We start from the raw sequence: 12,549 nt of genomic DNA, 5'->3' as shown, positions 1-12,549 counted from the left end.
TTTTTATCACTTTTTACGACATGCTATACTATGACTTATCACTGTTTATAACATGCTATAGTATGACTTTTTACGACATGCTATACTATGACTTATTTATCACTTTTTACGACATGCTATACTATGTCTTATCACTGTTTATAACATGCTATAGTATGACTTTTTTATCACTTTTTACGACACGCTATACTAGGACTTATCACTGTTTATAACATGCTATAGTATGATTTTTTTCGACATGCTGTAGTATGAATTTTTTATCACTTTTTACGACATGTTATACTATGACTTTTTTTGTGAATTTAATGACATGCTATACTATGACTTATCACTGTTTATAGCATGCTATATATAGTATGACTTTTTTATCACTTTTTACGACATGCTATATTATGACTTATCACTGTTTATGACATGCTATAATATGACTATGACTGTTTTATTACTTTTTTTATCACTTTTTACGACATGCTATAGTATTACTTTTTTATCACTTTTTACGACATGCTATAGTATGACTTTTTTTAGAATGCTATACTGTGACTTTTTTATCACTTTTTATGACATGCTATACTATGACTTATCACTGTTTATAACATGCTATAGTATGACTATGACTGTTTTATTACTTTTTTCGACCTGTTATAGTAGGACTTTTTTATCACTTTTTACGACATGCTATACTATGACTGTTTTTGTGAATTTAATGACATGCTATACTATGACTTTTTTTCGACATGTTATACTGTGACTTTTTTATCACTTTTTACGACATGCTATACTATGACTTTTTTATCACTTTTTACGACATGCTATACTAGGACTTATCACTGTTTATAACATGCTATAGTATGACTTTTTTATCACTTTTTACGACACGCTATACTAGGACTTATCACTGTTTATAGCATGCTATAGTATGATTTTTTTCGACATGCTGTAGTATGATTTTTTTATCACTTTTTACGACATGCTATATTATGACTTATCACTGTTTATAACATGCTATAGTATGACTATGACTGTTTTATTACTTTTTTTATCACTTTTTACGACATGCTATAGTATTACTTTTTTATCACTTTTTACGACATGCTATAGTATGACTTTTTTTAGAATGCTATACTGTGACTTTTTTATCACTTTTTATGACATGCTATACTATGACTTATCACTGTTTATAACATGCTATAGTATGACTATGACTGTTTTATTACTTTTTTCGACCTGTTATAGTAGGACTTTTTTATCACTTTTTACGACATGCTATACTATGACTGTTTTTGTGAATTTAATGACATGCTATACTATGACTTTTTTTCGACATGTTATACTGTGACTTTTTTATCACTTTTTACGACATGCTATACTATGACTTTTTTTATCACTTTTTACGACCTGCTATAGTATGACTTATCACTGTTTATAACATGCTATAGTATGACTGACTGTTTTATTACTTTTTTTGACATGCTATACTATGACTTTTTTATTACTTTTTACGACATGCTATAGTATGACTTTTTTCGACATGCTATACTAATGCTTTTTTAGTGAATTTTATGACATGCTATACTATGACTTTTTACAACATGGTATATAGTATGACTTTTTTCGACATGCTATACTGTGACTTTTTTTATCACTGTTTATAACATGCTATAGTATGACTATGACTGTTTTATTGCTTTTTTCGACATGCTATACTATGACTTTTTTATCACTTTTTACGACATACTATACTATGACTTATCACTGTTTATAACATGCTATAGTATGACTATGACTGTTTTATTACTTTTTTCGACATGCTATACATGACTTTATCACTTTTTACGACATGCTATACTATGACTTTTTTTATCACTGTTTATAACATGCTATAGTATGACTATGACTGTATTATCACTTTTTACGACATGCTATAGTATGACTTATTTTGACATGCTATACTATGACTTATCACTGTTTATAACATGCTATAGTATGATTTTTTTCGACATACTATACTATGACTTATCACTGTTTATAACATGCTATAGTGTGATTTTTTTCGACATACTTTACTATGACTTATCACTGTTTATAACATGCTATAGTATGATTTTTTTCGACATGCTGTAGTATTAATTTGCTATACTATGACTTATCACTGTTTATAACATGCTATAGTATGACTATGACTGTATTATCACTGTTTATAACATGCTATACTATGACTTTTTTTATCACTGTTTATAACATGCTATACTATGACTATGACTGTATTATCACTGTTTATAACATGCTATACTATGACTTTTTTTATCACTGTTTATAACATGCTATAGTATGACTATGACTGTATTATCACTGTTTATAACATGCTATACTATGACTTTTTTATCACTTTTTACGACATGCTATGACTTTTTTTATCACCGTTTATAACATGCTATAGTATGACTATGACTGTTTTATTGCTTTTTTCGACATGCTATACTATGACTTATCACTGTTTATAACATGCTATAGTATGACTATGACTCTTTTATCACTTTTTACGACATGCTATATAGTATGACTTATTTCGACATGCTATACTATGACTTATCACTGTTTATAACATGCTATAGTATGACTTTTTTCGACATGCTATACTAGGACTTTTGAAAGTGCATACAAAAATTTTGATAGTTGCTAAAAAAAAAAAAGGCTTTTCTCAACAATGTAAATGGCTAACACATTTTATGGCAGTACCGTCTTTAATCAACAATCACAGTTACAGTTGAAAATGTTACATTAATCAATTAGTTACATTGTTATGCTACCGGCAAAATGTAAATATAATTTGAAATAGAGAATAATCCCTCTTTAAGTTTAACATAGCATTGTTGGACCTACAGAACCAAACTCAATTTGACAAAATGGTTTCCATTTTAACGAGTGCAGAAAATAGTGAGATGCATTCCAAAACATGCTTTCTGATCCTTTGGAGTAAATGTAAGGTCACTTGACCATCAAAGGAGGGTGTTGTACTGAAACCAACACTGAACACTAACTGCAGAAAAACAAGCGAGTTTTGTGTACAAGTAAGCATAGCGAAATCTTTAAAGCTACAGCATCATGTCACTGTTAAGGCTAGACAAACTTTCAGGACATAAAACTCAGCTATATACACAAATTTAACACAAGGAAAACATGCAGAAACCAAAACAAATCAAAACATGCATAACAGATAGCTGAACATAGTTCAGAGTATTGGATGTGTCATAAGCACAATGCCATGAAGAGGCATTACTTTGGGCCCACGCTCAGGTGCCATGCTGACACACAGTGCCAGGAGGCCAGAACGAAGGCGCTTCTTCAATATACTCAAAGGTTCTCTCATCAACAGCACGTGTTATTGTACAATCATTCATTATTGGTACAATGTGACACGTTGGACAAGAAAGAAACCAGTGGGCTTTATGTAGCTGGCTTGTGATGAACTGTATGACGAGCTCACTCTGTAGGGTTTAATTCCTTGGCGGCCATTTTGAACTTGCGTTACATTTTGGTTCGGCTCTGCCTGATCAAGTAAAACCATTTTATATGCTACAGCTAACCTGTCAGAACCTGACAAAAATAATTCTATATTTCAACAAAAGAATCCCAAGAGCTCAGACCAAAAAGAGTTTGCGAACATTTTAATCTGGTCATATATCTAGGCCTAGGTAATGTTAGTGCAAGTAAGTGCTCAGGTAGCCTCAGAAGTATGTTTTTGTATATGTTAAAGTTGAAACATTAATTGTTTATATATATATAATTTATTTCAAATTACTGCCCTGGAATGCACTGTAGCCAAAGAAATGACAATTGTATCAAAACCTAGCTTGTTTGTCGGGATACTGTCGAGGTTATCAAGCTAGCTAAACGTCTTACTACAGTTAAGCACTTGTGGTTTTTATTCTTAAATATCTGTATAATTTTAGCTTCTACAAATACCTTATCATTTTGTTTGGGCAAAAATGGCTTCATATATTTAAAAGTACTTGTAGTAGAGCTTAAAATAGAGTGCTACAGACATTAAAGATAGCTAGTAGTTAGCTAGCTCGACTACCTGCTACACTGAAGCAGTTGTTATTCTAAAGATGATTTTGTTGACTGCGTAATTGATGGTTCTTTGATGAACTCATCCTCTTGTTAAGGCAAATACTGCTTTATGTATAAATTCTCCAGGTAGAGCTGAGGTAACAGTCATTTGCAAAAAACTAGCAGGCTAGCAGATTAGGTAGCTTAACTTCCTGCGACATTTAAGCAGTTGTAATTCTTGATGAGTCTAAACTTGATGGATCATTTTTGGTTCTTTATAACCCTCTTTTTGTTAGGGCCAAAGTTGTGTAATATTATTTTGCAAAAAGAGCCGAAGACATAAAAATAGCTTGTAGGCTAGCTAGCTAAACTTCCTGCTACATTAAAGCAACCGAGCTGTTATCCTTGTGATTTCTTAAGTGACTGGATAATTTATGGTTCTATGGAGATGTAATCTTTTAAGGTAAAAAGTTTGTTACACAATTGCAAATACTCTAGTTGGCGCTTAGGTGTTCAAAGGCATTCAAAATGGCCGCCATAAAATAAAGGACTAACCCAAATATAATACTGGTTGGGGTCTGTCCAATCAATTTTATGATTTAACAGAAACAGATTAGTTAATGATTAAAATCCTTTTCCTATCGTTTCAAGCATTACGTTTTATGTAATTTCACAGGATATCCACTTCCTGAACAAAGAAGTTTAAACTTAAAATGGACTGACCCCAACCGCGCTGTACTTCTGTCTTCAAATGGGAAGTTAACCTAAGCACATTTATCAAACATGATTTAATTGGAGCTCCTGTATAAAATAAGCCAGCTTCAAACCCAAAAGCGCAGATAAAGAGGTTGTGATACCTAAACATAGTAGGCAGACAACTCCTTTTGTTTCATAACTAATGTGAAATAATTGTCTCAAAGCAATTTCCACAAGATTAAAAGTTGGAACATCTCGATTGGAACATAGCTGTTGTCAATGCACGTCCTCATATAGCAACAATACATCAAGAGTGTTTGATAAATACAGATCAACAAGTCCATGTACTGTATATAACACCAGCGACTTAGTTAATGATACAATTTGTATCAAACAAGGTTTTTCTCTGTCTAGCATGGATTCAGCTGGGATCTGCTACAGACAACAGGAGACGCTGTTCGCCAAAAGCACAACAGGGGAATCTGTTAAATATATTTACAATACATACAAGTTGGATTTACTCATGTCCAGATGTTGTCTGTCTGTAGCAGATACCAGAGATGACCCAAAATAAAGGGCCAGAGAGAGAGAGATAGAGAAAGAGAGAGAGAGATGTCCCTTACTAAAACTAAGGTACACACGACAGGGTCACCCATCTCTACAGCTACAACTCCGACCAGTACTGACGTCATCTCAAATGAGACGACTAGCCATCAGACACCCAATTTTACCAACAAATGGCTGCACAACACACACAAAGAGATAAGTATAATACACAGACTTCAGTCAAAGAGTAGTTTGAAACTAGCATGTGATAACGCAGAGCCAGAAGGGGATTTGCCTCATAACAAATTAGGAAAATCCCACTTAGATGTTTGAATGCTTCTGTTACACTTTCTTTGTAGTTATGAAAATCCCAACCGTCTGGCGCTTTACACATGCAAGAAAAAATCATTTCAAACACTGTTTGACTCAGGTCTTAGAGTAGGAACAGTTTACAGTGCACATAACGTGCGTGCAAAAGCCCTACAGATCAGAAATGAATCCTTCATATCAGTGATATTTAATGTATGAGATACCAATTCACTAGGTTATGATTTGGCTGTAAAACAAAAAAAAAAGTGCCTTTTGAATTAGATTAATAACAAGTCCAACATGTGAAAGATATGTATAATAAGCTACTAAATAAATAACAGAAAGAACCGGGCAGGTCTATTGTCAAAGTCTTAGATTCCTTCTGTCGCTGCGCAGGGACCAGAGCTGTATTTGGATTATCTTAAGCTTTTTATATCCTTAAACTGTTTGCATCGTCTCATTATTTGTCATAAGAAAAGAAGCTCTCCTTGCAGACGATCCAAAAGCATTCCAGTATTTAAATTTCCACGATGCAAACCAAACGTGCTTCCCAAGTTCCCAAGGCAAGTTCCACTTTGCATTTTCCTCCTCATACTACATAATGCTGTGTTCTGTTATATGTGACAAGATTGTCCTTTGTTCCTCAGTATCCTGTTTGGGCTTTCTCTGCGAGGATGGCAGCTGCGAGCTGCTGGGGGTCTGTGATGTGGGGGCTCCTGGCCATCACCCGGCTCACCAGCTCTGAGGGGAAGATGTTACACAGGTTGACGTAAACTTTCTCCCTCATGTCCCCGTAGCGGCTGTGTGATGCGGATTCTGTGTGCATGTAAGAGGGAGGAGCATGGGAGGGCACTGACAGGTGAGCACTGTACGGGGGGAGAGGGGTACTGGATGGGTGAGGTGGGTGGGCAGAGTGGGCTGAAGGAGGTGGGTGGTTTAGGTAATGCGTCGGGGACGGATGGAGAGCTGGGTGAGAGGAGTGGTGCGGAGCGTAGCCATCCTGCGCCCAGGGAGGGGCGTGCCAGGTTGATTGGCGGGTGTCGGGCAGGCTCTGATAGGCTGATTGCTCATACCTGGACGGCGGTAATGGAGGCTGTCTGTAGTACGAGTCCCAGCCAGGTAAAGCTTTATTGCGGTGGTGATGGTGTGATGTCGAGAGGTGCTCATACAGGTGTGAGTCTGACACGCTCTCTGCTCGGGTGGGGGCCAGGCAGCGGCCGAGAGGGGAGCCAGGGGGGTGAGGGTTGGACTGAGGCAGGGAGTGGTAGTCGCCTGGGCAGCTGGAGCGTGCAGCAAGCGGCTGGTGCTGGAGGTGAGGGGGCAAAGGGTAGAGAGGGCGCTTTGGGGGGGCTTCAGGTGGAGGCTGATCGTGAGCACAGCTCTGTCGTGCCAAACTCATGTGGTAGCTGTGCACTGCAGGATTAGACGTGTGGCTGTGCTGGATGTTTGTGTACTCAGCAGGATGAAGGCCGCAGAGTTCATGGTTTGATGCTGAGTGATGTGGATACAGCCGGCTGTGAGGGTTAGCAAAGTGGACGTTGTCTTCTAGTAAAGTGTCAGGAGGGCATCCAGGACACTGCCTCTCACTGTACGAGTCACAGCTGCCGCAACTCACGCTGCTCTCACTGCCGCATTCAGATCCCGCTGAGCCCATCGAGCCGAGCCGCAGGTCCGTGTCGTTTGGGAAACGACAGTCCGGGCTCCGTCTGGAGGAGAGGCTCAGGCCCGAGTAGGCACGCGTTACTGAGTAGTAGCTCATGTCTGGAGACTCACAGTGAGGGTAAAGGTCATGGGCGGGGGCTGGAAGAGCATGAGGAGTTGGTGCTCTTGACTGCTGGTCCTGCGGAAGGCTTAGGCCAGATGGAGGACCACCCCCTGGTGCTGGAGACATGGTTAAACTCCCACTGCAGCTACTGCCACTGCTGCTACAGAAACTGCTCTTCTGGCTCTCCAGCCTCCCTTTAGCCAGCAGCTTCTCCTCAGCATCGCTGTATGACAGAGCTCGGATGCTCGGGTCTGACTGCCTTTTCGGAGCGCCTTTTTTTGCATCGAGGCTGCCAGCTGGCACGCTGTGGCTCTTCACCAGCCCAGTGTCCGTTTGGTGTTTCGTGGTGACACAGGTTTTGGCACTGGCACGCAGCTCGTCTGCCACAGCACGCTGAGGCTGAGCTCCTCTCTCTGGGTGGTAGTACTTACACTTGTGACCATAAGTGCATTTCTTTCCTGGAGCAGAGACAGAAGGTGTCAGCTTTACTACAGACAAACACAACATAAGTCAATATGTACAAACTAGCATACATAATATGATCTGCCAGATTAGAATTTTGTTTTGCTTTAAGGTGACTTTGGGGGTTTTTTAGCTTACTATTTTTACATTTATTGGTGTGTAAATGATGTTTTGAAATGGTCCAGTAATTTGATCATCTACACACCTAAACATGTAAAGATAGGAACCAGAGTTTTGTGAACATGTGTTCTCACCGTATGGACACGGCTGTTTCTTCTGCTCAGGCATCACCGGTCTTTTCCTCAGGAAGTTGTCCAAGCTGGGGCCGTGACGACCAAGAGGGTCATCTGGGGGCATGAATCTGACATGATGCGAAAGGAAAAGAAATTACACGACTTGGGATTGGAAAGAGGAGGCAGGTAAAATAAAGCCAAGTGAAAATGTCAGCTGTGGAATGTGTGAAACAAAATGTCAGATGTGAAACAAGTTGCGAAAGGTGAAGTGTAATTTAAAGTAAGATGTAAATGTCACATCAAGATGCCTCATATCCACTCCTACGTACTTGTCATTGACGAAGGAGTACATGAGCAGCCGCTCGTCGATGAACTTCTTCCACTCAGGCTTCTCGTTAGCGAGGTCTCGGTAGTTATCGTTGGAGACGATGATGCCGTCTGACTCATAGGCCAGCTTGACGATGAAGCGGTCATCGTAGCAAACGACGCGCCGACCTTGGACACGCCGCGATGGAGTGAAGACCAGGATCTTCTCCTTCTCCAGGCGGCGCAGGATCTCCTGATCTGTGGAGGAGGGAGTCACGGTAAGGTTAGGATAAAGCTGTGCTATCTCACTGTGTGAGTGTGATTGTGTGAAACAGCCTCCTGAACTGACCTGTTATAGGGGCATCAGGGCGGGACTGCTCTTTCCTCCACGCAGGCACAAATACTGTGATGTCATGATGACCTCGCTCCAGGAACCAATCGACTGCGAGCTGGATGCCCTGGCAGGAAAACACTTCCTTGTTGCCATGGCTACAGGACACAGTAAAGAAGCAGAAGAAATATTAACATTTGAATATTCATGTGATGATTTATAGATCATTTTTAGGCTGCTGTGTGGAATCAATAAGACATTTTAAGTTTCTTTGAATATTATCAAATCATATCAAAAAAAGGAGTGAAAGTGTTTCATAAATAAAAACAAAAACTGAATGCTTCTTGTCATGTTTGTCAGATTTAGTCAAATAAACACACAAAATATACTTATCTATAACAATTCTGAATGTTGAAACGTAACCAAAATATTTCCTTATACTAGAATGCAAAGAACAAAGACGTTATTAAAGTGCGTACATTGGTATTTTTGCTTTTTGTGATGTCATTTTTCTGGAGTATCTTCAAATGCTTCATATCCTTAAAGTCTATATCTAGGTCGCCGCGGAGTAGCTTCACCTGCTGCGCACACACGGCATGAGGTCGTGCGTTTGGCGACAGGAAGTAGGATGCGTGAGTTTCGTTTCCCAAAGTTGGTTTTTATTTTAGATTAATTTTAACAGGATAATAATGATCTCCTACTGTTTATGTATTTGTATTATGTGCTTTTATATCCTAACAAAAGGATTATACAAAAGACAGAAGCCTTGACTTTCTGCTGAGAGTACAAATAATGCTCTAGCTAGTATTGTTTTAAACAGGATTTTAGAAACATTAACTTCCAGCAGCCAGATCAAGGCAGCCCATGCTTTAAACTGCACGCAACCCGAGCTAATGACTTAACAAGGACTGACAACATGATTATGCAAAAGACAAAAGCCTGAGCTTTCCACGGCAGAAAGAGGGAATGCGTTTTCATAGATTTAAACATTTAATGGCTCACCTCATGGCCACATTACTGCCGTCCACCACGATGGGCCGCAGGTTGTCCTGGTCACCCAGAGAGTCTGGCGGACACGGCGAGTCCGACCTCTGACTATCCAGCAGATCAGAACATCCACAAGAGGAGGAGGAGGTGGATGAAGAAGACGACGTGGAGGCTAACGATGCAGTCGGCTGCTCGCTGTCTGACTTGGTGCCCAGTTTGACCAGCTCTCCCAGTATGTCATTGATGAGGGTGTCTGGCCCGAGCTTCGACAGAACCAGTCGCACAGTCTCCTCGGAGTAGCCCAGCTTCAGGGCGAACTCCAGCTTCGCCTGGTACTCCTTCCCGCCTGCCTCGGGTGCTGGCTCGGGTGCTGGCTCGGGTGCTGGCTCGGGTGCTGGCTCGGGTGCTGGCTCGGCTGCTGGCTCGGCTGCGGTGGGAGGCTCAGGTGGAGATGACTGGGCAGGTGTGTCAGGTTCAGGCTCTGATGAGGGTTCAGACGGGGGCTCAGGAGGACCCTCAGTGCCTAAGTCCACACACTGAGTCCGACAGAGCGGCTGGTGGGTGTTCTTACTGTGAGTTAACCCTCCCTCTCCTCCATCCGGGTCGAGGGAAGGTGGCGCCGACTCAGACTCGACATCCGACCCGGCGTTTTCCTCCACCGAACCCGGCGGAGGAGGGGAATTAGCGGTGCTGCTGTTGCCGGAGGTCTCCCCCTGCTCCTCCATAGCAGGGGGCCCGTCAGCGCCGCCAGCCTGCCGGTCGGCCCCCGCTACGTGGAGATACTCCAAGTCCAGCGCCAGGTCGAGGATGTGGCCTGCTCCTGCCTCCACATGGTCCTTCTGGCCCATGGATCTGTCACAGACATCCAGCACACGAGGGGTCACAGCTGCCCTCTCACAAAGATCGACTCATTGGTGCCTAAAGAAAGAGACAGAGAGGATGGAGTAAGTTACAATTTAAAATTTGGGACATGGCCCTTTATCTGCTCGAGCTCACTAAGGGAAAATGGTCAGCATTATTCAGCTGACTGATAATGATACCAGGAAAGTAATTCAGCTTATTTCTAATGATCAGCACTGGTAATCGAATTGAAATCGGCCATATATGCTGAGATGACACTTACAGAATATGACGCCTCCAGGGAAATTTGGCGAGTGCAGTGAGATATTTAAAGAGACATTTTAAATTAATTAATTCATTATTTTACAAACTTTGGGGTAAAAAAAAGTGTCTGACAACATTACAGAAAGGATCCCTGCAGAGACAGACCTTTCTGTAAAGAGTAAGATGCTTTTTTAAAACCAGAAACAGCTGTTAGATCGCTCACTTCAAAGCCACCAGACTCCATTGACAAAAACAATAATTTAACCTGGCAGAACACGAGAGTTGCTTACCTACCGCTGTCATGATCTGTTGCTTTTTTTATTGTTATTATACCTTTCACTAATATTGTGGTTGATTCAAGTTACAATTAAAAGCCACAAAATTCACTAAATAACAAAAACTAACTAACGGATCGACGAAGAGGCAGACCAGTGTGTCTCACACTGTGTGAGGTAAAATTACTGCTTTTATCAATGAAGTCTGGTGGCTTTGAAGAGAGTGATGTAAGAGCTTTTTATGATTTAAAAAAAAGGATCTTACCTTAAGAAAAAAGAGGTCAGTCTCTGTTGGGATCCTTTCTGTAATGTTTTAGACACTTTAGACACGACTGGAAGCAGGAGAATAACCATCAATGTCATTAAATCAAGCACTTTTAGTGGACTTAACTGTTACAGGAGCAAGCAGTCCCCTGAAATGCAAAGCGGGAAATAATTTGCAAAGTGATACTTTGCATTCAGGCTGTATTGTCACAGGATAATTAAGAGTCAACATAGACTGTTATTTTAGGAAAATCTGACTTGTCACCTTTATATTCTTAGGAAGCGTTTGCTTCGCTAACACTGGAAGGCTCTGAGCTGAGGCTGTCTGGGGGCAGTTGGGGACTCGGCCGCGGCGCAGTCTGGCTGACACAAAGAGCCGATGGGGCCTCTCACTCTAATTAATGGACTCCCGCTTTTTTTAGTCTGGCCCCAGTGTGTTTTTTTAAAGGGCCACGCCACAGCGCATCAATCCAGGGTGGACCGTTAGAGAATGGTCCTACAGACCCTTCCCCCTCCTATTCTACCTGGTAATTAAGGTCCATATGCTTCTTCCCATTTGGGTGGTGGAGTCACTCACTAAAACACTGAGGGCCTCTGCAGCTACTGAGCCAATCAACTTTTTGCATTCAAGCACAGAGGAAATGGGATCTGGTTAGACAAAGCTCATGGCAAAGGTTTAGCCGGGAACAAATTACAGTGAACACTTACAGGGAAATTGAATCCACCAGAAAGAAGCTGATGTTAATCTGTAGAAACTAAATTACAGACTGACTGGAAAGTTTGGCAGTCAATCTAAACACCACCTCTGTTAGACCGCAGTCCTAAGGCCAACCACAGTAACTACACATGGAGTGGAAATTGAGTTGAAGTGATAATCTGGAAGATTTTGCTTATCAATAAATGTCTGTTAAGTCTCTATCTATCGCTGAATGAGGTAACACAATGGTGACTGAGCCTATGGCCCGCTGATGAAAGCCTTTGCATTTGCAGTATTACAGACTGGGTGTCTGTGGCAACTTTAGCCGGAAAAAAATCACAAGTGGCGCCCAGTTAGTGACGCGTTTTCCATCAGCCAGCAGTGGCTGGTCTGCCAGAGAGGGTAGGCGGAGCTAAGCGGCTCCTTTTCCGCTCTCTGCGAGTGTTGCGCGTAAACAGTAATCTGCTACGGCTGAGAAAAAGAAACAAACTCGACGCTCAGATGAAGGCGAACAGTCTAAA

At 41.1% G+C, this 12,549-nt stretch overlaps 1 protein-coding gene across 1 annotated transcript; it reads right to left on the bottom strand.

The window, feature by feature from the left end:
* Positions 1-6,206: 6,206 nt before the first annotated feature.
* On the bottom strand, positions 6,207-10,536 carry LOC138603604 (probable ribonuclease ZC3H12C). Its single transcript, XM_069675472.1, has 5 exons — positions 9,704-10,536; positions 8,720-8,859; positions 8,394-8,628; positions 8,086-8,192; positions 6,207-7,827 (listed from the first exon to the last, which is right to left on the bottom strand). The coding sequence occupies exons 1-5, from the start codon at positions 10,534-10,536 to the stop codon at positions 6,248-6,250; spliced, it is 2,895 nt and encodes a 964-aa protein (XP_069531573.1). The 3' UTR covers positions 6,207-6,247.
* Between the last annotated feature and the right edge of the window lie 2,013 nt (positions 10,537-12,549).

This window comes from Semicossyphus pulcher, unplaced genomic scaffold (assembly GCF_022749685.1).
Source record: "Semicossyphus pulcher isolate SPU_LCO1_2020_fin unplaced genomic scaffold, fSemPul1.0.p SCAF_24, whole genome shotgun sequence".
Taxonomy (NCBI): Eukaryota; Metazoa; Chordata; class Actinopteri; order Labriformes; family Labridae; genus Semicossyphus; species Semicossyphus pulcher.
Note: the sequence above shows the minus strand (reverse complement) of the source record. Positions and strands in the feature narration are given on the sequence as shown.

Coding starts and splice junctions, on each gene's coding strand:
- LOC138603604 (XM_069675472.1), bottom strand. CDS start 10,536: ATGGGCCAGAAGGACCATGTGGAGGCAGGAGCAGGCCACATCCTCGAC. Junction 8,860..9,703: donor GGCAGTAATGTGGCCATGAG/GTGAGCCATTAA, acceptor TGTGTCCTGTAG/CCATGGCAACAAGGAAGTGT. Junction 7,828..8,085: donor GAAACAGCCGTGTCCATACG/GTGAGAACACAT, acceptor TCTCTGCTCCAG/GAAAGAAATGCACTTATGGT.